This window comes from Macaca fascicularis, chromosome 10 (genome assembly GCF_037993035.2).
Source record: "Macaca fascicularis isolate 582-1 chromosome 10, T2T-MFA8v1.1".
Classification (NCBI taxonomy): domain Eukaryota; kingdom Metazoa; phylum Chordata; class Mammalia; order Primates; family Cercopithecidae; genus Macaca; species Macaca fascicularis.
In genome coordinates, this window is record NC_088384.1 from 33,899,433 (window position 1) to 33,924,850 (window position 25,418).

The 25,418-nt window shown below is 59.0% G+C and overlaps 1 protein-coding gene across 7 annotated transcripts; it reads left to right on the top strand.

Moving 5' to 3' along the window:
- The first annotated feature begins 780 nt into the window (after positions 1-780).
- Positions 781-24,992, top strand: PRODH (proline dehydrogenase 1). Of its 7 annotated transcripts, none has more exons than XM_074004480.1 (14): positions 781-1,466; positions 6,003-6,211; positions 11,548-11,582; positions 12,093-12,242; positions 14,275-14,339; positions 14,508-14,624; positions 15,037-15,116; positions 16,108-16,189; positions 17,783-17,875; positions 17,997-18,143; positions 19,094-19,269; positions 20,639-20,737; positions 24,245-24,333; positions 24,409-24,992. In XM_074004480.1, the coding sequence occupies exons 1-14, from the start codon at positions 1,464-1,466 to the stop codon at positions 24,594-24,596; spliced, it is 1,533 nt and encodes a 510-aa protein (XP_073860581.1). In that variant the 5' UTR covers positions 781-1,463; the 3' UTR covers positions 24,597-24,992. The 7 variants fall into 7 exon arrangements, 6 of the variants coding, with proteins under 6 accessions (XP_073860581.1, XP_065378585.1, XP_045219972.2 ...); XM_065522513.2 differs by having other exon boundaries at positions 781-1,058; XM_065522516.1 differs by having other exon boundaries at positions 832-903; positions 6,020-6,211.
- The last annotated feature ends 426 nt before the right edge of the window (positions 24,993-25,418 follow it).

The window sequence follows — 25,418 nt, forward strand, 5'->3', positions numbered from 1 at the left end:
TGAGCCACCACACTCGGATATTTTTATTTTCTAGTTGACACATAATAATTGTACATATTTGTGGGGTATGTAGTGGTGTTTCTATACATGCAATGTGCAGTGATCAGATGAGGTAATTAGCATAGCTGTCATCTTAAACATTTATCATTTCTTTGCATTACGAACACTCAATAATCTTCTAGCTATATGAAAATACATGATTTTTCTTTTTTTTTTTCTTTTTTTTTTTTTTTTGAGATGGAGTCTCACTCTGTCGCCCAGGCTGGAGTGCAGTGGCGCGATCTGGGCTCACTGCAAGCTCCACCTCCCGGGTTTACGCCATTCTCCTGCCTCAGCCTCCCGAGTAGCTGGGACTGGCTAGTTTTTTGTATTTTTTAGTAGAGACGGGGTTTCACCGTGTTAGCCAGGATGGTCTTGATCTCCTGACCTCGTGATCCGCCCGTCTCGGCCTCCCAAAGTGCTGGGATTACAGGCTTGAGCCACCGCACCCGGCCGATTTTTCTTTTGTTTTGTTTTGAGACAGGGTCTCACTCTGTTGTTGTCTTCATGGAGAGCAGGAGCAGAGGCTTTGGGAAGCCAGTGGGCCTTGGCCTCAGCCCTGCCGGCAGAGGGTCCCCACCATGTAAATGAAGTGCCAGCGTGCTTGTCAAGACTAAGCCTTTGGCATTTGTGGGGAATATCGGGCGAGGCCTCCGGGACCAGGCGGGGCGTGGCGGGGCGGGGCGGGGCGGGGCGGGACCAACAGAGCATACTTAAGCGGCCCGGGCCGGTACCGGCCTTCCGCCATGGCTCTGAGGCGCGTCCTGCCGGTGCTGCGCCCCTACATTCCCCGCTTCGCCCCATTGTCCACGGCGCCGGCCGTCCGCGAGCAGCCCACCGCGGGCCCAGGAGCCCTGCCGGGACGTGGGTCGGCCAAGGCAGTGCGGGCACCGGTGCCCGCCGTGGACTTCGGCAACACGCAGGAGGCGTACCGCAGCCGGCGAACCTGGGAGCTGGCGCGCAGCCTGCTGGTGCTGCGCTTGTGCGCCTGGCCCGCGCTGCTGGCGCGCCATGAGCAGGTGCGCGGGGTGCAGGCGGGGGCGCGGGGCTTCTGCCGGTCAGCCTTTATGGAGCTTCCTGGCGTGAAAGGGGTGACTCCCAAGCATCTCCTGGAGCGAGGGAAGCCAGGAAGGGAGGCGTTTCCTGCAGTGCCTTTCGAACCTCGCAAATTTTCCTACTTGTCGATGTCTACCAACTAAAAACAATTATCGTTTTAATATTTACGATATATACCACTTGTGGAAATACAAAGTTATCACTTGGAATTTAAAATGGAGTATTCTTCATGTTGCCACAAGAGAAGCCTGGTGTAGGACTCCAGAGTTAAATCCACGGGACCCAGCCGCTTCCCAGACAGGGCCACTCTGAGCACACTGTTGGGGAAAAAAGGGAAGCCCCTCAAACGCCCAGCTTTGAACTCACCCATGGTAACTTTAAAAAGTGTGAGGACTTTTGGTGGGGGTGGGGGCGGGGGCAACAAGCAGAACGCTGTTGTAGCCGCATTGGCCTAGGGGTATTAGAGATGAGGATTATCTCCAGGTGACCCTGGGAAGAGTTTGCAAGTTTCGTTCCCTTTGTTGGCGCCGGGGTTCTGGTGGTGTTGATTACTCAGATGAGACTCGGAGGTCGGGGGCTGCACCCCTGGCCTCACCAGGAGGCGGGGGGAAGGCGGGGAGTGGTGTGAGATGAGAAGCACTGAGCCACACTTGAGCTTAGGTGAGGCCTCGGCGGGTGCGAGGTGAGGGCAGAGGTCCACGAAATCAGAGTCAGATGCTGTTGGCCCGAATCCCATGGGGAGCGCCACGGTCAGCCGAGGACCAGTGGTGGCAGGGGTGCGGAGGATGGTGGAGGAAGAAGGAGCTGAACTGGACAGACAGTGGCCTCTGAGAGGCCGTTGCTGTGCTTGTGTGCATAAAGATGCCTTAAGGTCAAGCCGTGGCCGTGGAGAGCAAGAAGGTGAGAAGGGACATCCCAGGTAGAGGAACTGGCAGGGGGAGGGACGGTGATATGGAGGCTTTGGGGAGTGCCCACATCTAAGGGGCATCCAGAAAGAGCAGCCAGTGCTGGTGGTGCTGCAGTAGGAGGAGGAGGCAGCAGGGCAGGAATGCCAGGGGAGGGAGTGGCCAGTTACAGGTCCCTGCCCAGGGCAAGGATGGGCATCCTAGGTGGCAGCTGGGGCCAGCTGTGCAGAAGCCGTGCCCACCTTGTGGCCGAGATGGAGAGAGGGCTAGGAAGGCACCAGGTCAGGTTTCTCTAGGCACAGCCCTAAGCTTTCTTGTCTAGACCAGTTGTTGCACAGAGAAGCCAGAAGAGCTGGGTGTGGGGTTTGGTGCCCAGTCCGCTGAGGGGAATGCCAGGTGCTGTTCCGTGACCGTGGGAGGAACGTGTCGGCTCCGCCGTCCCTTGGGTGCCTTCTTAAGGCAAGTGCCAGGGCTCAGGGATGGTGCTGTGGGTACCTGGAAGAGGCAGGGCATCCAGAGGCGACCTCTCCCAGGCTCCCCTAGGGTCCTGCCTGTGCTCTGGGAAGCCCCTCGGTGGGGTCTGTGCTGTTGTCTTATTAGTGGTCCCGTGGGTGTTGGCAGCCTCAGCACTGGACGAAGGCAGAGGTCAGGTCCTGGGCTTGTGAGCTGCTCACTAGAACCTGGTCCTGTGGGTAGGCCAGAGCAGGGGGGCCTGCCCTCACCCTCTGGGCTGTGGCTGTGGGGAGATTCCTTCTGCTGAGCCAGCACAGGTCTGTGAGGCGCCGGGGCAGTGGGGCCATCACACCTGCCACAGGAGTGTCAGGTTGCAGGAATTGATCTTTGAGCTGCTGCCTTGGATGCGGACAGCGTTGGGGCCCGCCCTTGCCTGAAAGCAGGGCTTTTTGAGGAGGGTTTAGGAAAGTCCCGGGATTTCCATGACAACAGCACTGAGGTTAGGTGTGCGCCCTCACAGAAGGGACAGGACCCATGGTGACGGTGGTTCCCTGAGGAGGGGGAGGGGAGAGAACCGGCTCTACCAGTGTTGCTCTGCACACATCTGATCGAGTCTTTCACAGAGGGTACAAGTGTATGTGTTACTGGTGCAGGTTTCTAAATCCTCGAAGGCCCTCCTCACCTGAAGATGTGGGGCTGCCCTGGTCTCAGGTAGTGCCATGCGGGGGCATCAGTGACATCAGGATGGTGTTACAGTGGTTGCTTTGCTCTGCTCATACCAGCCCTAGGCTGGGCATGGTGGCTCATGCCTATAATTCCAGCACTTCAGGAGGTCAAGGCAGGAGGACCACTTAAGGCCAGGAGTTCAAGACCAGCCTGAGCAACATTGTGAAACCCTGTCTCTACAAAATATTTTTAAAAGTTAGCAGGGGCCGGGCGCGGTGGCTCACACCTGTAATTCCAGCACATTGGGAGGCCGAGACGGGTGGATCACCTGAAGTTAGGAGTTCAAGACCAGCCTGGTCAACATGGAGAAACCCCAATCTCTACTAAAAATATAAAAATTAGCCGGGCGTGGTGGTGGGCACCTGTAATCTCTGCTACTTGGGAGGCTGAGGCGGGAGAATCGCAAAAAAAAAAAAAAAAGTTAGTTGAGCTGGTGGTGCATGCCTTTAGTCCCAACTACTCTGGAGGCTGAGACAGGAGGGTCACTTAAGCCCAGGAGTGAGACCCTGCCTCTAAAAATAAATAAATAAACTTGCCGGCCCTGCCTGTGTGCTTCTGTAGCCCTGTGCAGGGAGCTTTCAGCCTCAGCCCGGACCCAGTCCCTCAGCCCCCCGATCTTTTGAAGAAGCATCCCTGGAACCAGTGCAGCCTGGAACCAGCTCCCGCCTCTTCATTTAGTGCTGGCTGTGCAGAGGCGAGCGGTTAGGTAGAGGGAGACTGCGTGGCCCTGTGAGGCAATCGTGCCAGCCCCTACAGCAGACAGTTGCCCACCCTCCCTCCTGTTGGGTTTCTGATGGTTCTCTCAGAGCGGATGTGGATGAGCTCAGTGATGGTTTTCAGGTCCCCAGTTCTGCCCCGCCTGCCACTTGGGTGTTCTTTGATATGTTTCAGACCCATCCTGTTCTCCCAGCTATCCCTGGGTGCTGCCGGCAGGAATGAGGCCTGGCTCCCGGCTCAGGCTCAGGCTCAGTGGGAGACGGAGAACATGTCAGCATGTTCATTTTCCAGTTTCTAATCCTCTTTATGAAAGAACAAAATGCAGGAAAGTCAGATTCTGTGTGGAGGCTGCAGGAAGGCAGGGGTGAGTGCCTGGGAAACCCTGGTCCTTGGGGCTGCCCCATGGCGTGCCCAGGGGTGATGGTCAGGAGGCATCTCCATGGGGCACCAATGTTCAGGGTAAGGCTGTGGGGCCATGTCTGCCTGTGGGCAGGTGTGTGGGTGCTCAGGGCTGGCTTGGGTATAAGTGTTTGACTCGCTAATGCTTTTGTTTAGACTAGAAGTTGTTCCTGAAACTATGGTTTCAAGAGATGCTCCCCACATAAAAGGAGTTCTAGTTTCCATTGGGTTTGAGAAATCTCAGGCTCTTCCTGTGTCGGTGCTGAGACAGCAGGGGTGGCAGACACGGGGCAGAGGTGTGCTTCTGAGTATCACACTCGGCCCTCCTCTCCCAGTAGCCTCTTGTTGTCCCTGTCTTTTCTGCCCTGGCTGTCCCCCGTGCTGGAGCTCCCCCAGTTCTCCATGCCATCTCCTTGCCTTGGCAAGCCCCACTCCTGGGTCTAGGTTGGTAAACACCCCTGCCCCACCCTGCAGGCACTGCCCCATCCCCTGTCCTGAGTGACAGGCAGAGTCCCTCCTTCCCCTTTGGGGTTCGTTTACCACCAGGATGTGAGATCCTTGTCAGTTTCCTTTGGTTGTTTCCAGTCTATAAAAGGTGCTTGGTGCATGGGAGCTTGGGACATGTGAATGAGCGATGTGGTGAAATATGATTGGAGGAGACAGCCGAGAAGTTCCCGGGCAGCCCCAGATGAGCCTGCAGAGCCTATGGGTCATGGGGAGGGAGTCATCTCACAGGCCTCTGTGGACTGTCACCTAGCTCATTGTCCTTGTCGCCAGGGCATGCTTCCCTCCAGCTGGACACAGACTCAGCCTGAGTTTCACACGTTTGTTATTTAGCATCCATTCGGGGGCCGGCCTCGTGCCAGTCACACTGTTTTAGGGACTTGGGATAAGAGGGAACAAAACATTGAAAAATCTGGGCAGTCAAGTACTAGAAAGTCAAGTTAGATCCTCCTCTTCCCCCGCAGAACTGCCAAGATGTGGGTACAGAGGATGGTCTCACAATGCCCGCTGCTGTCCCCACAGAGGCTGGCCATTCTCCTTTTGCTCCACCAAGCAGTGGTCAGGCACCCACTGTGTGCCACTGGAGTGACTCATGGGTGGGGCCCTGAAGGGGCAGAGTCCAGGTGGGAACAGTGTGCCCAGGCCAAGCAGGCGGCACCTCCTGTGGTCTCTTTGTTCTGGATGGGAACTGGAGTGATGGACAGAGTGGAGAAGCAAGCGGCTTCGGCTGGTCTTCACCATGAAATCGACACTGAGGCCGGGCGCGGTGGCTCAAGCCTGTAATCCCAGCACTTTGGGAGGCCGAGACGGCGGATCACGAGGTCAGGAGATCGAGACCATCCTGGCTAACACGGTGAAACCCCATCTCTACTAAAAAATACAAAAAACTAGCCGGGCGAGGTGGCGGGCGCCTATAGTCCCAGCTACTCGGGAGGCTGAGGCAGGAGAATGGCGTGAACCCGGGAGGCGGAGCTTGCAGTGAGCTGAGATCCGGCCATTGCACTCCAGCCTGGGCAACAGAGCGAGACTCCGTCTCAAAAAAAAAAAAAAAAAGAAATCGACACTGAAAGCCCAGTCACCAAGAGACCATATCAGGGACCCACGGCTGGGGTTAAGTGTTGTGGTCGGGGATGAGCAGCGGGGCCCTGCTTGGGGAAGGGGAGTTCGGGCAGCCCAGGACAGCGGCTTCCCTTTGCCTTTCAGCTGCTGTATGTTGCCAGGAAACTTCTAGGGCAGAGGCTATTCAACAAGCTCATGAAGATGACCTTCTACGGCCATTTTGTAGCCGGCGAGGACCAGGAGTCCATCCAGCCCCTGCTTCGGCACAACAGGGCCTTCGGTGTCGGCGCCATTCTGGACTACGGAGTGGAGGAGGACCTGAGCCCCGAGGAGGCAGAGCACAAGGAGATGGAGTAAGGCCTGCCCAGTGTCTGCGGGCATTCTGATCATGACCCGGGAGCACCCAGTGGGAGCAGGTGGGACGTGTCCAGCTGCTGGGCTTCAGCCTCAGCTGGGCGGAGGCCAAGCCTAGGAGAGCTTGGTCAGCCCAACTACTGACGACCCTCCTGGGTTCTGCCTGGAGTTCTTGCATTTTTGCTTAATGTAGATGACAGCTCTCAGCTTTCATGGGAGGCCTGGTGTGCGTGAGGCCTGAGGAAGCCAAGCACAGAATGGCCCTTGGCCCTATCTAGCCCACGACCTGGAGGGGCACAGGCACCAGCATATGGACCAAGCACTCTGCAAAGAGTGGTTGGTCTTGCCTGGATCTCCCATGAGCCAGGGACTGCTCCAGGAAGTGGAGAGAAACATGGTCTTGTTCTGTCCTGATGCCCAGGAGGGCGGGTCAGGGTGGTACCAACTGCCCTCTACACTCACTGCCCAGGGAAGGGGCTCTGTGTCGGGTTAGTGACCTCCAGGAGCCGACTCCAGGCCGGCCTGCCACTCTGCTCCTGGCTTCAATTCCCTTCTCCACTGACACTGGGGCAGGGGCCAGGCCTGGGAGGTTCCACACCTGCAGGGCAGGCTGAGGCCAGGCAAGGGTCAGGCAGTGGGACCCGCCTGTGGGTCAGGAATCCCTGCAGAAGAGAGGCTGTAGCAGAGCCTCCCCCATCAGGTCAGCAAATGTTTGTGTAAACAGCCAGGTGGCACAGACTCTCAGTCTTGCGCCAGACCCTCCCTGCTACAGCGGCTTCACTCTGCCTCAGTAGAGCCATGGTAATTAGAATTTCATATAATTTTCTTGTGTCATAAAATATTATTCTTGTTTTGATTTCTTTCAACCATTTTTTTAAAAGTAGGGTCTTGCTGTGTTGCCCAGGCTGCAGTGCAGTGGTGCCATGGTTCACTACAGCCTCAGCCTTCTGGGCTCAAGTGATCCTCCCATCTGAGCCCCTAAGTAGCTGGGACCATAGGCATGCACCATCATATCTGGCTAATTTTTAATTTTTTTTTTTTGTAAAGATGGGATCTCCCTGTGTCTCCTTATGTATTTGGGTCCCCTGCACCCAGACAGCAGCTGAGCCTGGCCCACATGAGGCTTGGGACAATCCCTCTGTGGACCTTGTCAGGTCTTGTTTGCTATGCCCCGCCCTGGTGGCTGGCCTGAGAAAGGGAGGGAAAGGCAGTCACATGAGGCCTCCAGCCCTGGGAACGGAATGTCTGTGCCTTGCCTTAGCATGCCGGCTGCTAGTTGCCCGGAGAGAGAAGCCCAGCCCCTGCCTTGTGATTGGCTGTTTTGAAGGTGGGGTGCTCCAGCCCCAGCACTCCACTGTGTTCCTAGCAGGCCCTGTGGGCCTCACAGCTGCCTGAGCCCTTGGCTGCAACCTTTGCTGAGCTGCCTGTTGAATAACCAATGGCCTGTGTGTTCTCAGAAGGAGTCTGGGTGGGGACTTGGTTTCACAATGGGGTTTTCTTCTCAGGCACCTCTGGTATGAAAAGACTCCTTTCCCAGGGTGGTCCTGCCTGGCTTCCTCCATGCCCTGCAGGCTGTGTGTCTGGAGGTGGGCTGGCCTGCACTCTGCCAGGGAGCTGGGCACCCGTCCCCTTAGGAGCCTGAGTCCCTTGCCCTGCAAGGGCTGCGCCTCTCTTGCTGCTGGTGGCTGCTGTCTGCAGGGGCCCTGCTCCAGCTCTGGGAAGTGAACAGGGTTCCCTCCTGTCCTCACGGGGGTGCGTGGTGAGGACACCTACCCAGCTCAGCTGCTCTGTGCCTTCAGAGGGGCCTGAGCCATGGGGATAGGGCTGGGTCTGCAAGCACTGGTCTGATGTCCACACGGCAGCATGGCCTGCCTGGCCGGGAATGACCAGTTATGCAGACCCTAGTGCAGGGAACTGCTGAAAGATCTGTATTCCTAACCTACCTTCCTGTCACAAGGGCCATGAGCTCTACTCTGGGGAGAGACGCTGAGGCCACCGCCCCACATGAAGGCCATGGCGGGTGGTGCTGGCCTAACCGTGAGAGGCCCAGGGAGGATGGAGGCGTCTGAGTGCATGGCAAAGCGAGTCCCAGCAGTGCTCTGGAGCACGAAGGAGGAGGTGGGAGGCTGGAGGTGCAGGACAGCAGCGCCCACACAGAGGAGGAGTGGGACCATGCTTCCCAGAGGCCAGGGCCCTACCTGATCCCAGGAGAGAAGTCCCAGGGATCCCCTAAGCAGGCTGAGGTCTTAGGGATGGGGAAGGGGCCAAGCATCTTCCTGACGATTGGGCTGTGAGGGGACACCTAGCGGATGGATGGGGGCATCAGTCGGGCTGTGCAGGCCCAGGGCTGGCTGGAGGCGGGGTCTGGGACTTGGTCTCCAGGCTGGGGCAGCTCACTTGGGATATGTGTGCAGTGTGTGTCCTGAGCAAGGGGCTGGGGAGGCAGGGGCTGGGGGAGCTGGGGAAGGGGGTACAGGTAGGAAGGGGCTTGCCAGGCTTCCCTCCAGGGGAGAGTTGGGCAAGGGCAGGGCGTGGACCCCTATGCTCTGCTTGTTTCAAACAGGCATCACGTCCCCAGGAACAGCTACCCAGAGCTGAGCTCGGTAGAGGCTGAAGGGGTGGTTAGGGTCTTCCTGCTGTCTCGGAAGACCCCCTGGGGACTCGTGCTTGTCCTCCTCTGCCCCATGTCCCCTTGTTGCTCTTCCCTTCTCTGTGTCCCGGGCCGTGCCCATGTGTGTGATCATGTGCCCTTCCATAGACTATGCCCTGGGCATGATGAGGGGTGGGGCTGGGGGAGCACAGGGCGGGTCCCGGCTTTAAGCAGTCATTGGGATGTGGTCCTCACCCTGATCAGGGCCTCACATCCACCAGTTCACCCTTCCTCCTCTAACACCCCACAGTTGCCAGTGCCACGTGCCCCCCTCTTCCCTGTGGTGCCTTGAGCCATGACGTGGCAGCGTCCCAAGTGGGGAAAGCCAGATTTCCCATGTGGCACCAGCAGTTCTGAATCAGCTGCTCTGAGGGTGCGTCCTTCCTCCCCTCCAGTGGAAACAGGACCCTGACCTGCCTGGGAACCACCATTTGTGTCTCCTTGTGACTAACCCATGATGCCTGTTGGAGAGTGTGGCCCTGTCCTTGCCACGTAGCTGTCCACTCTGAGACCTGGTTGCCCCTCTGGCCACTGCACATGCTATGCGGTCATCTTGGCCACTGTGCTTGGCTGTGTCAGCCTGGTCTGTGCTCTGAAGGTTCACGGAGGGAAACGGGGGCAGCCTATGGTGTTCTGCTTCTGAGCGTGTCAGAGCAGGAGAGGGAGTGGCCCTGGCTTCCCCAGCCTCTCCTGCCGGGCCCACCTCGGAGGATGAACACAACAGCTGTGGGAATGCTTAGCCGGAACTCATCTGCCCGGGGACCTGTCAGATAACGATCCTGTTTCATGAAGGCAGGCTGCCTCACAGGCAGACACCTGTCTGGTTAAGTCTCGTGTTATCCAAACTGTGGGCTGTGTGGTTTCAAGATGGGATCTTCTCATCAGGGTCATGGAGGCCCCTGAGGCCCCATCCCCACTGTCTGCTGTTCCTTGCCATGAGGGTTTCTACCCTGGGCGGGGCTCTGGCTGCCGCCCCAGCCTTGGCAGAGTGAGTCCCCCTTGGAGATGGCTTTTGCCTGGTTGTACCTGAACCTCGGCGTGAAAGTCCTGGGATTGACCTCACGACTGGTCTTGAGGTTCCCAAGCCAGGGACCCGGGAGCTCCCTGTCGAAGGCAGGGGGTCACGTGCTGCCTGCCTGTTCGTAGTCACAAGATGGCATTCCACCTTCTTCTGTCACATCTCTGTCAGCACAAGGCGGCCAGCACATATCTGCCTGCCAGCCCCGTCCCTGGGCCAGCACATATCTGCCTGCCAGCCCCGTCCCTGGGCTGCAGCCTTAGAGGACCTGGAGGCACATGAGGAGTCCCTGGCCCATGTGGGGCAGCCCAGGAGTGGGTGGGAGGGAAGGCCTCCTGGTGGGGCCTCCTGGCCCAGGGCTTGCTCCTTGAGCAGGTGGAAGGTAGAAAGCAGTCAGCTGAGGCTCCTCGATGTGGAGGCCTGTGGGATGCGGCTCACTGACCACTGCTCTGCCTTTACCCTTCCCGGCACCTGAGGGGGACCCTGTCCTTTCCTGTGAGTGTGGACAGAGCTGCCCCCCGAGGGTCCGAGCGCCGCCTCTGGGGAGCTTCGGGAAGGCTCTGGATGCTGTTGGTTATGCAGCCAACCTCTCCCCATGGTCACTGACTTAATCAGGCTTTGAATATAAAGTCAGATGACCACAGAGCTGCTCCCGGGGCCAGGGAGAGACCATGGTCACTTTGTCACAGTAGACTTAACAGCCACAGCAACTCTTGCTAGCCCTAATGACACAGCACCGAAACCACATGCCAGGAAGCAGACTGTGGCGTGAGGAGGAGGAAGAGGAGGGTGTTCACAGTGGCTCTGGCAGGGGTGCAGGGCTGGTGGGGGAGGGGAGCCAGGTACCCTAGAGGACGGAGGGGCCAGTGGGAATGGGGGTGCAGGCCAGACGGGGATGGAGAGGCACCTGCAGGAAGGACAGGGGCTTGGCTGGGCAGAGTGTGGCCAGCCTAGCAGGGGACAGCCAGCATCCTGGCCTCACTGGTCTTGAGGTTCCCATGCCAGGGGCCCAGGATTTTGGGTATTACTGGGAAATGATGGGAACCTGGAGCGGGGTGGCATTAAGCAAGATGAGATGGTAAGATCTGCTTTCACTTTAAAGGAACATTTCTGGTTGTTGCTTGGAAAAGAAGTGTCAGGGGCAAGAATGCTGCAGGAGGGCCGGCCTGGAGGACAGGGTGGGACTGTGGGCTGGCTGCGTGGGGGCAGGAGCCTGCACTTGCAGCAGAGGTGCCTGGGAGACCCTGGCTCTAGGACAGAGGCCTGAGTAAGGGGGCCTCGTTGGGGATTTAGGGATCTCTGTGTGCTTGTGCCTTCCCGCCTCCGTTCCTCTCAGCCCTGACTTGGAACCAGCTAACTACCTTCATTCAAGAACTTGCTGCAAGGCCTGGGCTGTTCTGAGAACTCAGGCATATCGTTCTGATTTCTCCACCCACAAGGAGCCCCGGGCTTCCTGAGCCCTTGGGACACAACAGCCCCATAAAGTGCTGCCCCTCCCAGGCCCAGGTGTTCTCCCCAGGCTGGGGCGGGGCTGGGGCTGCACCTTGGAATCTACCCTCCACCGGGGTTGTGGTGGGGCCCTCTGTGCAGCCTCAGTGGGAACTTGGCTGTCACCTGAGGCTCAGGTGGTGTGACAATGACCTTTGCCTTCCCCCTCCTTCCCACAGGTCCTGCACCTCAGCTGCGGAGAGGGATGGCAGTGGTGAGTGAGAGGCCGCCGCACGTGAACAGACACCCTCCCCACTCCACGCACCCCCTGGTTTCTAGGAGAGTCTAGGCTGGAGCACAAGTGGGCCTTGGGGTGATGTCGGAGTCTGGGATCCTCCCTATGTCCAGGGCCCTTCCTGTGTCCAGGGCACCTGCTCTGTCGCTCTGGGCTCTGACATACTCTCAAGTGTCTGGGGAAAGCGATTCCTTGCTGCTTTTTGATGGCCTCCTGGTGGACCCAGGCTTTTGTTGAGGAGGCTCTGCCGTCCTGGCCTCATGAGGAGGTTTAGCCAGGGGGATGCAGCACTCCAGGTGGAAGAGCTGCAGTGCAGACAGGAGGGTGGGTTTGGGGATGGGAACCATGGGGCAGCACAGTGCCCAGGCCAGGCTGGCATGGCCACTACGCTTGGAGCCCTCCTGAGGGCAGGGGCCCTGGGGCTTTGGCGTGTGGGTGCTGGGAGTGGGTGTTTGGAGCTGTGCTCAGGCCATGCATTCACCATTCCAGGGACAAATAAGCGAGATAAGCAATACCAGGCCCACCGGGCCTTCGGGGACCGCAGGAGTGGCGTCATCAGTGCCCGCACCTACTTCTATGCCAACGAGGCCAAGTGCGACAGCCACATGGAGACATTCTTGCGCTGCATCGAAGCCTCAGGTGGGGCCCCCTCTTTGCTAGCTATACCCCCACCATGTCCCAGCCTGAGTGGACCCCTGGGCTCACGGAGGTGCTGGTGGGTGAACACCAAGCTGGGGCAGGAGCCAGAGGGCTGGGTTCTGGTCACACTTGGGTGCCTCACTGTTCGGCCCCTTCCTGAGGGGTCCCACTGCCTCCCAGAAGGCATCTCCTGCCCCCGCCCCAGCCCCCTGTTCCCTGATCCCACCTCATGCTCCCCACCCTTCTCCCTGGCTCGGGGCCAGGACCAGGAGCTGCAGGAAGTTGGTCCATGTCAGCTGCCGAGCCACCCTTAGCCCAGGGTGGAGGTTCCGTTCAGGGAGCTGGTGTCGCATCTTCTGCCTGGGAATCCCTCCCTGACACAGCCTCTGGGGGCCAGAGGTGGGGGGAGCAGGTGCTTCCAGGGCTAGAGAAGCCAGAGGTCACCAAGGCCCCGTGTCCTTCAGTGTTAGAAACACCCGAACCTGCACAGCCCCATGCTAGCCCCAGCAGCCCTCTGTCAGGGGCAGCAGGTCCCAGGCCTGTTCATATTTTTGTTTGTTTGTTTCAAATGAGACTGGATCTTACTCTGTTGCCCACGCTGGAGTGCAGTGGTGTGATCATAGCTCACTGCAGCCTAGACCTCCTGGGCTCAAGCCATCCTCCCACCTCAGCCTCTTGAGTAGCTGGGTCTACAGGTGCACGCCGCCACACCTGGCCAAGTTTTTGTTTTTGTTATTATTTTTGTAAAGAGGAGGTCTTACACCCAGGCACAGTGGCCCACGCCTGTAATCCCAGCACTTTGGGAGGCCGAGGCGGGTGGTTTGCCTGAGGTCAGGGGTTAAAGACCAGCCTGGGCAACATGGTGAAACCCTGTCTCTACTAAAATACAAAACATTAGCCAGGAATGGCAGCAGGTGCCTGTAATCCCAGCTACTTGGGAGGCTGAGACAGGAGAATCACTTGAATCCAGGAGGCAGAGGTTGCAGTGAGCCGAGATTGTGCCACTGCACTCCAGCCTGGGCGACAGAGTGACTCCATCTCAAAAAAAAAAAAAAAAAAAAAAAGAGAGATCTCACTATGTTGCCCTGGCTAGCCTGGAACTCCTCCTGGGCTCAAGTGATCCCCCCACCTTGGCCTCCCAAAGTGCTGGGATTACAGGTGCACACTACCACACCCAGCTACTTTTCGTATTTTTTTGTAGAGATGGTGTTTCACCATGTTGCCCAGGGTGGTCTCAAACTCCTGGGCTCAAGCGAACCTTCCACTTTGGCCTCCCAAAGGGCCAGGACCACTGCACCTGGCCCTGCCGAGCAGTGCTTGGAAGCCGCCTCCCGACTGGGGCTGGGGGTCAGAGTGGCCAGCTGAATGCTGGGCCACCAGGGTGAGGGGCGTCTTCTCGCCCATTGCCTGTGCTCCCGGGGCAGATGGAAGGGGAAGGCCCTGCATTGGGGTGACATTAAACAAGATGAGATGGTAAGATCTGCTTTCACTTTAAAGGAACATTTCTGGTTGCTGCTTGGAAAGAAGTGTCAGGGGGAAGAATGCTGCAGGAGGGTCGGCCTGGAGGACCGGGTGGGACTGTGGGCTGGCTGTGTGGGGGCAGGAGCATCAGAGGTGCCTGGGAGACCCTGGCTCTGGGGCAGAGGCCTGAGCAAGGGGGCCTTGCTGGGGTGTCTCTGCCTTAGCCATGCTCGGTGTTTCTGGATTCTGTGACCCACGGGTGAGCAGCCTATGGTGCTGGTGGCACAGGGGAGGAAACTGAGGCAGGGAGCCTGTGGGGGCTGCTTGGCAGGGGACAGGCAGCTCCTGTGCCCACTGCTGTCCCGCACCTGCATGGCAAACACAGACCCCGCCACGGAGCCCCCTTCCATCTCTACAGGACCTCCAGAGCGCCATGTGCGGGGACTTCACGGGTGGGGTGGGGTCAGGAGCCTGCTGTAGGCTGGTGAGGTCCCAGCCCTCCCTGTCCCACCCTGCACTGCCTCCATGCACCTCTCAGGGCCGTCATGGCTTTTCCTGTGGCTTCTGACAGGTAGAGTCAGCGATGACGGCTTCATAGCCATTAAGCTCACGGCACTGGGGAGACCCCAGTTTCTGGTAAGTGCTAGAACCTTCCACCTGCAGAGTCTGGTGCTGTGCAGCTGTGGGCATCCACTGAAAGCACAGGTGCCTGTGCCTTAGAGGCCTGAGCTGGCCACAGGGGCTGCGTGGGGGACTGGGGCGGGCAGGGGCGTGTGCAGATGGCATTCAGGCCTGTGTTTGCAGCTGCAGTTCTCAGAGGTGCTGACCAAGTGGAGATGCTTCTTTCACCAAATGGCTGCGGAGCAAGGGCAGGCGGGCCTGGCTGCCATGGACACCAAGCTGGAGGTGGCGGCGCTGCAGGTGGGGCAGCCCTCCCCTTCCCCACTCCCGGGGCTTGTGAGGGGGTGGGCACCATGGGGGCGCACAGGGGGCATGGTGGGCAGTGGTCTGAGGCGGTTTGGGGAACTCATCCAGGGCATGTGGCTCACTCTGCAGCTGCTGGGGTTGGCCTTGTGGGGAGGAGGAGGTCAGAGGGACGCTGAACAGAGTGGGGAGATGCTGGTGGGAGGGCTGGGGACCAGCCCTGCAGGGCATGGGCGAGCATCAGCAGCAGGGTGGGAATAGACCTGTCTATGCAGTAGAAACAAACCAGAAATGGATCCCGTTCTCGCTAATGATGTAATAAAGCCAGAAACAGCACCAGAGGCCAATGGGTGGGGGAAGGATAAAATGTGAACGAATGGGGCTGATCCAGGCCTTCTCACTTCTCAAGGAAAGTGTTGCAAAGATGGGCATCGCATCCAAGGCTGAGATTGAGGACTGGTTCACGGTGGAGACCCTGGGAGTGTCTGGGTGAGAACAGCCCCCAGGCTGAGAGGACACAAGCATCAGCCATGGTTCCAGCCAAGCCCCAGCGGTGTCTCCCAGTCCTGACTGCCCTGCCTGAGAGGGTGGGCCTTGGGATGACAGTGCTGAAGGACCTGCTTTTCACACAGCAGGACTTGATGGCTTCAGGAGTCCCTGGGGCCCCATAGAGGGCTCTTTATAGAATTATCTGGGTCCAGAGCAAAGGTGGCACTCTCAGCCCCCCTGGAGCCCACGCTGGCAGGTGAAGGATCAGAGCCCCACGCCCCATCCTTGGGGTCAGGGGCTGGGACCGAGGTCACCAGGAGCCCCCAGTTGAAGTGGGGAGGTGACTGGGGTGGTGCAGTAGTGAGCCATCCCCTCACATACTGTCAGCTTTGCCCACTGTGTCCTCCCTGGCCCCTGGAGCTGTGTCCACCTCCTGCCTGGCTGCCTATGCTCGGCCCCTCCACAAGCCCAAAACAACCCTAGGGTACTCAGTGTTTTCAGAGCCGCCTAGATACAGGACTGTTTGTGTTTTGGTTTTAAATTATTTTAATTAATTTATGTTTATAGAGACCAGGTCTCACCATGTTGCCCAGGCTGGTTTCAAACTCCTGGGCTCAAGTGACCTGCCCACCGTAGCCTCCCAAAGTGCTGGGATCACAAGTTTGAGCCACTGCACGCCACTGGTTTTAAATTTTTAAACAGAGAACAGTATTTACATTTTCTCTGTCTTTTTTTTTTTTTTTTTTCCCGAGACAGAGTCTCGCTCTGTCGCCCAGGCTGGAGTGCAGTGGCACGATCTCTGCTCACTGCAAGCTCTGCCTCCTGGGTTCACTCCATTCTCCTGCCTCAGCCTTCTCTGTCTTTTAAAACTGCACACCGAGGTGGGTTTTGTGGTGGTTGGTGAACGGACAGGTTTGGGCCTGGATCCCCCACCCGACCCCAGCACCCACAGGTGGGGTCGCCCCCTCTGCTGATGCGCCTCCTCCCTCAGCACCGTGGACCTGCTGGACTGGGGCAGCCTCATCGACAGCAGGACCAAGCTCTCCAAGCACCTGGTGGTCCCCAACGCTCAGGTAACGCCTCCGCTCCTCGGTGAGGCCCTGCTCAGCAGGGCGCTGGGCTGAGAAGGGAGTTCAGCCTGCCACGCGTGTCTCTGGTTGCCCACCCTGGGAACTTAACATGACCAAGATCACTGCACACTGTGGCCCCACAGACCCCCTATGGTCCAGGGGGAAGGAGACAAACCCACTAGTGCCCACAGAGTGCTTGGTGGGACAGAGACCCACGCAGAGCCTTAAGACACCACAAGGAGAGGGGGTCTGGGCCTTCCCCCAGTCATCTGTCTTGTGCATCAAGTCACCCCAAACTTCAGAGGCCTGAAACGCAGCAGTCACTCTGCTTCTCCCTCATGGTTCTGGGGTTGACAGGGCTCAGCCGGGCAGTCCTCCCTTGGGGTCTCCTGGGTAGCTGTCCTCACAGAGTGGTGGGCTGGGACCTGGTGGAGGCGCCCACTCCCTGGAAGTTGGTGCTGGCTGTGGCTTGGGCTTTATCCCAACACGGCAGCTGGGCTCTAAGGGCCAGTGTCCCCTGAGACGTGAGAGCCAGGCAGAAGCTGGGTGACCTTTTCCTGCCAGTGTCCCCTGAGACATGAGAGCCAGGCAGAAGCTGGGTGACCTTTTCCTGCCTCACCTCAAAAGTCACACGGTGTCTTTTCTGCCGAGTTCTGTGTGTTAGAAGCATGTCACCAGGCCAGCCTGTGTACAGCGGGGAGAGGAATGAGAGTCATCTGCCTGTGGGAGGGGGGCCCAGGACCTGGCAGAATGCTTGAAACCACAACCTAAGCTGGGATTCGAAGAAAGAACAGAAGCACCTTCAGAAAACATCCCACAGAGGCAGCTTTCCGTGACACATCCAGCCCCAGTCCACTAAGGGCCCAGCCTCACACTTAGAGACCTCGACCCAGAGGCTCGGGGCGCCGTGTGTACAGAGCGGCTGTGCACCAAGGCCACCAGCTGCTGGAGACTTTAGCATGGTGTAGCAAGGGCTAGAGCGGTACTGTGTGTGCTCAGTGAGGCAAGGCTGCTGGGGCAGCAAAGGGGTGAGCGGGAGGCCCTGCGGGATGGGTCCCCATGGCCTCTGAGCACCAGCTCCTTGAAGGCCTCATCCTGGAGGTTGCCCTGGTCCCCAACCATGTGTCAGCATGTGCTGCACGACCGCCCTGTCAGCCTGTAGCCAGGGGTTCCTCCTCCTGGGTCCTCTCCCTGCTCCGGGCGGAGCCTTCTGTTTGACGATTGGGTGGTCAGTGTTCACTTCTTCAGTGTCACATGGGAGCTGCAGGGGGCCCTCCCACAACAGTGGGGCCTCTGTGGGAACTGGGGAGGCTGCTAGAGTACACACTTTGGGGTACAGGCCTGGACTGAGCCTGGGGCCCACTGACATGGCCAATGAGCTCCCTCATGGTGCCACCAGGCCCACGTAGGGCAGTGCACTGGCTGCATTGGAGGTTCCCGGGCGCTGTGTTGCTGTGTCCAGGTGGCCCTCCCGGCCCTGCATGGGCAGATCAGAGGGTTCCCGTGGGCTGGGAACACTGAGAAAGGTTTAGCCTGGGCCTCAGGGTGGCACTTTCCAGCCCTCGCTTGTGGCCTGACCATGTGCTGCACCCCCAGACAGGACAGCTGGAGCCCCTGCTGTCCCGGTTCACTGAGGAGGAGGAGCTACAGATGACGAGGATGCTACAGCGGATGGATGTCCTGGCCAAGGTGAGCTGCCCTGCTCGGGCAGAGGGCTGGGGCCTTGGGGACCTGGGACTCGTGCAGAAGAGGGCACCTGCCTCACCTGAGCAACAGTCGCTCCCACTGCTCCTCCCTCTGCACCTCTCAGAAAGCCACAGAGGTGGGCGTGCGGCTGATGGTGGACGCCGAGCAGACCTACTTCCAGCCGGCCATCAGCCGCCTGACACTGGAGATGCAGCGCAAGTTCAATGTGGAGAAGCCGCTCATCTTCAACACGTACCAGTGCTACCTCAAGGCAAGCTCCCCGCTCAGCCCCTCCCTGCCTGCCTTGGGGCTTGGAGACACCACAGGCGGGGCTCCTCTCATCTGAGCTCCCTGGCATTTGCCTGGCTCTACACTCAGCACCCGCCAGGGAGCTCACGGGATGGAGGAGGGAGTGGGCCGTGCCCCCAAGGGATTGCTGGGGTCTTCTGCAACACAGCTCACCCAGGGCGGGCCCCAGGGCCCAGGAAAGAGCCCCTTAGGTGGTGGCCACAGCCAGGCCTGCAGAGGAGGCCGAGGCCAGGGTGACTGGCTCAGAGTAGGAAGAAGGGCCCGCTGCCCGCAGCCTCTCCTGTGGTTCTCGGAACCCGCCGAGTGTCTAAGGAGCAGGAGGAAGACAGCGATCTCTATGAGGGTCCACTAGATGTGCCTGACGCCCCAAACGTGGAAGGCGCCACACGACCATTTCCTCCAGCGTGTTTTCAGTTCAACGCCCCTAAGAACTTGGATGAAAGCTTTGGGTCCTCCCCGGAAAGACTCACCCAGGATGTCACATGTATTCAGGGAGCCCACCCTAGCCTGTGGGCCCCAAACTGCTCAGGGATGTTAACAGGTTCAGAGCTCTCAGGGGTGAGCCGGGTGCCCGGAGGACACAGGGCGGCATGGCGAGGGGTCCAGGCAGGAGCCTGCAGTACACACCCATCCCCCCGTCAGCCTGGGAGTCTAGGGCACATGATGGCTGCTGGTGCCTGAGCTGCTCCCACAGGGCTGTCCACGGGCCACACAGGAAGCTGCAGACATCCCCATTGCCATTGCTCCTTGGGGACAGATCCTCACCCACACCTGCTCCAGGTGCCCTGAGCTGCACCTCCCCAGGCAGCTGCTGCCCAGCCCTGGTGACTGCACCTGGGCCCAGGAAGGCCCCATCCTGCTGTCACTTGGGCTTGCCCAGGCTCCCTGTGACTTTTGGCCCTGGCCCCACAGGATGCCTATGACAATGTGACCCTGGGCGTGGAGCTGGCTCGCCGTGAGTGCTGGTGTTTTGGGGCCAAGCTGGTGCGGGGCGCCTACCTGGCTCAGGAGCGAGCCCGTGCGGCAGAGATCGGCTATGAGGACCCCATCAACCCCACGTACGAGGCCACCAACGCCATGTACCACAGGTGCGCAGCTCTCCCGCGCCTCCATCTTCCCAGGGCAGGGTGCCAAGAAACCGGACCTGAGGGAGAGGCTTGGAGACTGACCCTGTCCCACCCTGCTGGGGCCAGAAGACCCCAGCAGGAGTGGCAGCCTTGTGTGTCCCCAGGTCAGAACTGGTATTTCCTCTGCTTTTGTGTCATGTGTTGCTTTTTCAAAAACATTAAGGTTATTCTTTTACAAATATAGAAAAGCCCATTGAACAAAGCAAAATAGGCCACAGTTCCCTGAGCCGGCTCCTGCAGACACTTAGATCCAGAGATGTACACGAGCACCCGGCCCTCCCCGCCCCGCAGGCTCAGCCTGTTTGCTTTTCAGTTCACACAGTGGGATCGCCCATCAGCTGTTCTGCACCTGCTTTTACTGCTCTAGTTTCCTGGTGATCTTTTCATGTAGCACAGGTTGGCCAACCATGAGCTTTTCCTCTTAGAGGCGTGTGTGCTGCAAATTCAGAGACCCCAGGTGTCTCCTGGTTGCCTGCAGCTCCCCTCCTGCAGCCGCCGTGCCCATCGTGCCGCAGCGCACACATCTCCGCCATTGTTGTTTGCGTTGTAGTGTGTTCTCTGCCCAATGTGCTTTTCATTTCGCGTTCCATCTGGGTCCCCTTGTGTGGGCTTGCAGAGTGGCGCTGTTACCAGCCGGCATGGGGTGCCCGGGACTGTGTGTCCAGCATCTTTGATCTTACTGGTTTCAGTCTGGTTATTGTAACAGGGACTCGCTGGACACACCGTCACCCTCTATGGTACACACGGGCCATCAGGGGTTTTGTGTCTGAGGATGCAGCTGTCCTAGGTTCCTGGAACTGGAATTGCTGGGTCAGAGAGAATGTGCGCGTGGTCAAGCCTGCTGTGTCCTCGCTGCAGGAGGGTGGTACTGCTCGGGCTTCCTGGTGCACCGGGATGCCCACCCCCACTGTGCCCTATAGGGACCTGCTTCCCTTTTATTTCCTTGCAGGGCCGGGGGGCACTGTAGGATCCCTCCCCAGAAGCAAAGCTGTGTCTGTCATGAGGCTCATGGCCATGTTTGGGCTGGTCCCCAGCGTCACGGCACGTTCGATGCAGGGACGCTGCACCCCAGCTGGTTCTGCATGAATTGTCTGGTCCCAGACATCGCTCACTTCTTCTTGGTTGCCGGTCTTTCTTTTTCATGAGGTGCTGGGAGGGGCAGATGCTGCTCCTGTTCCTCCTGATCCTGTGGGATCCTGTGGACACCCTTGGAAAGAGCCAGCTCACTGGATGGCCCTGGGCCTGCCCTCGGCCTCCTCTCTGTGCAGCTGGTAATGAGAGGCGCAGGCGACCACAGGCTGGAACTGGGCTCACGTGGCACTCTCCACAGGTGCCTGGACTACGTGCTGGAGGAGCTGAAGCACAACGCCAAGGCCAAGGTGATGGTGGCCTCCCACAACGAGGACACAGTGCGCTTCACGCTGCGCAGGTAGGTGCGCCCCACCCTGCACCGACACCCCACCCGAGCCGTTGGCTCCTCTGGCTGGGGAGAGGTGGCAGCAGTGCAGAGCTCAGGGTGGGCAGAGCAACCTGCTGGGTGCAGGCGGACGGTTGTGGGGAAAGGTTGGTGAAATGAACTGGAGGGCAGCTTCAGTGCCCTGCAGGCCCAGGCCTGCCGGCCTTCTGGACATTGGACTGTGAGAGCACAAAGGCTCTTTGCAGTTACGTTGGTTTTTAAAATTAACATCTTTTTTTGAGACAGAATCTCGCTCTGTCACCTCGGCTGGAATGCAGTGGCATGGTCTCGGCTCACTGCAACCTCCACCTCCCAAGTTCAAGCAATTCCTTATGCCTCAGCCTCCCAAGTGGCTGGGATTACAGGTGTGCACCACCATGCCTGGCTAGTTTTTTTTTATTTTTAGCAGAGACAGGGTTTCACTATGTTGGTCTCAAACTCCTGACCTCAAGTGATCCTCCCTTCTTGGCCTCCCAAAGTGCTGGGATTACAAGCATCAGCCACTGTACCCAGACTTTTAAAAATTAACATCTGACTTATTAAACTTCCAAAGTAAAAACCTAAGTTTCATTAGGGGATTCGGAGGGCTGCTGAAAGGTACAGATGCAGTGCTGGAGCCCAGTCCCTCAGGAGGCCTCCACAGCGCCGCCTCATTTATAAGCAGTTCCCTTAACATTTTTACTACATCTGGAATGTAACGGTCTGTTTTCCCTTTAAACATGTGTCCCATGGAGCACAACTTTGGTAGAATTCTAACAAGTCAAATGCAGCAGTTAGGTGAAGTCAGTTCTTGGATATTCCAGTACTGTCACCCTGGTTTTATCTCATGCCTTAGCCCAAGCTATGCACACAATGGGGTCCTAGGTCCCCCTCCCCTCCCAGATTCCACCTTCCCAGGGATGGGACCCCTAGAACCCTCGGGGGCCTGGGCAGTGGCCTCGCTGGCTGTCACCTTCCTAGGAGCTGAGCAGAGGTTCCACTCCACAGCAGGGCAGGGTGTTCCAGATCCAGGGCTTGTGGCACGAGGGGGCTCCCCAAGGAGCTGTGAAGCCACAGGGCCAGGCTTGGGGCCAGGGCTGCAGCCAACAGGACACATCCTGGTGCTGCTCGGGGAGCTGACTCATGGCTCTGAAATCATTCACTTATGTCCACATTCAGCCTTTGTTCACGATGCTGCTGCTTTTTCATGGCCTGAAATCGCAGCACACTCGCTTTTGTGCCCTGACCCTCTGCTAATTGTCACAGATGTGTTGGTGATGGGACAGACTCACTGTCTCCACACGCACAGGCCTGGCGGCCAGCAGGAGCCAGCACTCGGGAGCTGGTGGGTCCTCTCAGCTTGTAATCAGGACTCCTGGCCTCTGCGTGGACTCTCAGTGCTGGTGAGCTCACAGCCTGACTAGACACCTCACCATCCAACTCCAAAAGGACAGCCTGCCCTCAGCAGGGCTTCCTCTCTCCAGCTTCCCCCCGGCACCTGTCTGTCCCCACTGTCTTGCTGTGGCAGTGGCTTCCCCACTGGACACAGCTTCCCCCTCCCCTGAGTGGCAGCTGGGCTCGCTCCTCATGGCCCCAAGGGCCGTGTGCCAGGTTCCCCCAATACCATGCTCACAACCCTGCCTGAGGCTGGACCCCTGCAGGCTTCAGCTCTGTGCCCCTGCAGTGGGTGGCTGGGGAGCTCTGGGGAACTGGGGCCCCCTCCCCTGAGTAAGTGCTTCTAGACTATGGCAGCTGCTCTGTCCTATGCCGGGCCCAGACTGCCACACCACCCACCCTCAAACAACCCGCGTTGGCTTTGGCCGAGGAGCCAACCCGCCCCAAACTTAGAGGCTGAAACAGTGGCATGTTCTGGAGGCCTGGGCAGGCTGGCTCAGCTGATGCTTCTGCCGCTGGCCGTGCCTGTGTCCCTCCTGCATCTGTGATCTGGGGCCGGTGGGGCCTAATGAGCTCATTCGTGGCTGGGGCAGTAAAGGAGGCTGTACCCAGGTCCAGTGTCTCACAGGCCAGCCCAGGCTTGGGCATGTGGTGGGCTCAGGCTTCCAGAAGGCCTGGAGAGGGCAAGCCTCTGCTTGTGTCACCTTTGGTACCTCCCTGTTGGCCAAAATGCCTCATGAGGCCAAGCCCAGATGCCAGGCGGAGTGAGTTGCTGCCCGGCGCTGGGGGGAGCTGCAGTCACGTGGCAGAGGCCATGCACACCACAGGGGAGGGGGCAGCCAGCAGTGGCAGCCCAGCTCTCGGGTTCTTGTCCTGGGGTTGAGGGAGACACACGATGGAGACCAGGGCGATGTGGCAGAGACGGGTGCCTGCTTTAGACTGGGTGGTCCCGACACTGGAGCCCAGCCCAGGGATGGAGGGAAAGGGCCTCTGGCTGATGGGTACTCTGGGAGCCAGGGCTGGGGCGGGGAGAGAACAGGGGAGGTGAGGCCCTCGGGGAGGGAGTGGGAAGCACAGCACAGGCCCCGCCAGTCACCCAGGTGATGTGTGAGGAACAGGTGGAACTTGGCCCAGGGTGGGGGCCCCAGTGCTGTGCAGACCGGCTAAGTCAGGATACCTGGACATAGGAAGCTGGAACTTTGTTTGTCTCATGTTTCTCATGAAACATGAGAACTGTCACTGCATGGATATTTCAAACCCTGAGAATCTTTGTAAGACCCTGTCAGGGGTGGTGTGAAGACAGGACAAAGTTGAGGGCCTCACCCCAATATCTGAGCAGTGCTAACAGATATATAATACAAGCCACATCTGCAAAATTCTTTAGTAGCCACATTAAAAAAGAAAATGAATTTCAAGAATATATTTTAATTAACCCAAAATATACAAAATATTACTTCAAATCGTATTCCAGCTGCTTTTAGAAAAGCAACGCAGCATTGAGTATTATGTTTCTACAAAGTCTCCTAAATCCCGTGTGTATGTGACATGTGCAGCACATCTCGGTTCAGGGCAGCCGCCTTCCGAGGACTCAGGGGCTGGTGGCAGCTGTGTGGGACAGAGCAGCTGTGGGGATGGGGCAGAGGAGCAGCCCACAGAGGGCCAGAGACCAGTCATACCGCAGAACCCTGGAGGGGCTTGAGGAAGGGATGGCAGGAGAGCCGAGGAGCTTCCCTGCCCTGTGGGGCAGGCTGCTGGGTGGGTCAGGGCCCCAGGAAGGGCTGCACCTCCAGGAAGGGAGGTAGAGGAGAGGTGGCAGAGGGGAGGGTGGGGAAAGCAGGAGGAGGATCTTGTTGGCTAAGGGCTGAGGCCTCCCCAGGGAGAAGAGTAGGGCGGCCCAGCAGAGTCCTGCTGAGAAGAGACCTCACTGGGGCAGGGCCAGGCAGAGCCCACACCCCAGCCCCACCTTGCAGGGGATGAAGTCTGGAGAGTGTAGATGGGGGATCTGGGGTAGTAGGATGGGCTCAGAGCTGGGACAGGAGCCCTGTACCCCTGTACCGGGGACAGTGTCCTGGAACTGGCCCTCAGCTCCTGGCTCCACTTGCATAGGATGGAGGAGCTGTGCCTGCATCCCGCTGACCATCAGGTGTACTTTGGACAGCTGCTAGGCATGTGTGACCAGATCAGCTTCCCGCTGGGTGAGTGGGGCCCTCCCTGGTGTGATGGGGTGCGGTTCTGGGCCTGTACCTCATGGCCTATCTGCCCCTTTGCAGGCCAGGCTGGCTACCCCGTGTACAAGTACGTGCCCTACGGCCCCGTGATGGAGGTGCTGCCCTACTTGTCCCGTCGCGCCCTGGAGAACAGCAGCCTCATGAAGGGCGCCCGTCGGGAGCGGCAGCTGCTGTGGCTGGAACTCTTGCGGCGGCTCCGAACTGGCAACCTCTTCCGTCGCCCTGCCTAGCACCCGCCAGCCCACCCTCGGCCTCCAGGCCCCCCCGCGCCCACCCCAGGCCGTCACCACAGTTGTAACCAACCCCATCCTCACATAGACTCACCTTTTTTCACTCCACACTTGCAGAGCTGCTGGAGGTGGGGTCAGGTGCCTCCCAGCCCTGCCCAGGGTCTGGGCACTCAGGTGTGGGCCAAACCTGCTACCTGCCTGGGATAGCTGCAGGGAACGGTTGGGAACTCTCCCCGGATGTGTGGGCCCAAGGCCCCCACCTCTGTGACCCCCATGTCCTTGGGCCTAGAGGATTGTCCGCCTTCTGCCAGGGCCAGCCCACACAGCCCGAGCCCCTCGGGGAGCAGAGGCCGGGCTGGGGAGGCCCTGCCTGGTCAATAAACCACTGTTCCTGCAGCTGACAGCCCTTGCCCTCACACAGGGTCAGCTCTGGGCAGCAAAGAGGGAGTGGCTCAGACAAGGTCAGGGAAGTCTCACCCCAGACTCTGGCTTCCAGCATCATCTGTTCCTGGAGGCCAGGCCCTGCGCAGACCTGGACACCCCCAACCCTGACTCCACAAGGACCCAGCAGGGCCCATGGGCCCAGGCCAGCATGGAGGGGACTCATGCAGATGCAGAGGCCAAGCTCTCTACGTGGGTCTGGCACGCCTTCCCCCGGGGCTCCTCCTCAGGCCATTCCTGCCACCCGGAGTCCTCTACCCCAGTGACCTGCATCAGGCGCCTCCTAGTGGTTCCCACAGGACACTGACCAGGCTGCGGCAGGCGCACAGTTGCACCCCGGGTCTTCTCCCACGCTCTCCAGCCCCCAGCCCCACAAAGCAG

What these genes read in the sequence shown, in the direction of transcription:
- PRODH (XM_065522513.2), top strand. Translation starts at nt 786, where the DNA reads ATGGCTCTGAGGCGCGTCCTGCCGGTGCTGCGCCCCTACATTCCCCGC. An exon ending in TGCGGAGAGGGATGGCAGTG is followed by an intron (nt 11,583 to 12,092) that starts GTGAGTGAGAGG and finishes TCACCATTCCAG; the next exon opens with GGACAAATAAGCGAGATAAG. An exon ending in TGGTGGTCCCCAACGCTCAG is followed by an intron (nt 16,190 to 17,782) that starts GTAACGCCTCCG and finishes CTGCACCCCCAG; the next exon opens with ACAGGACAGCTGGAGCCCCT.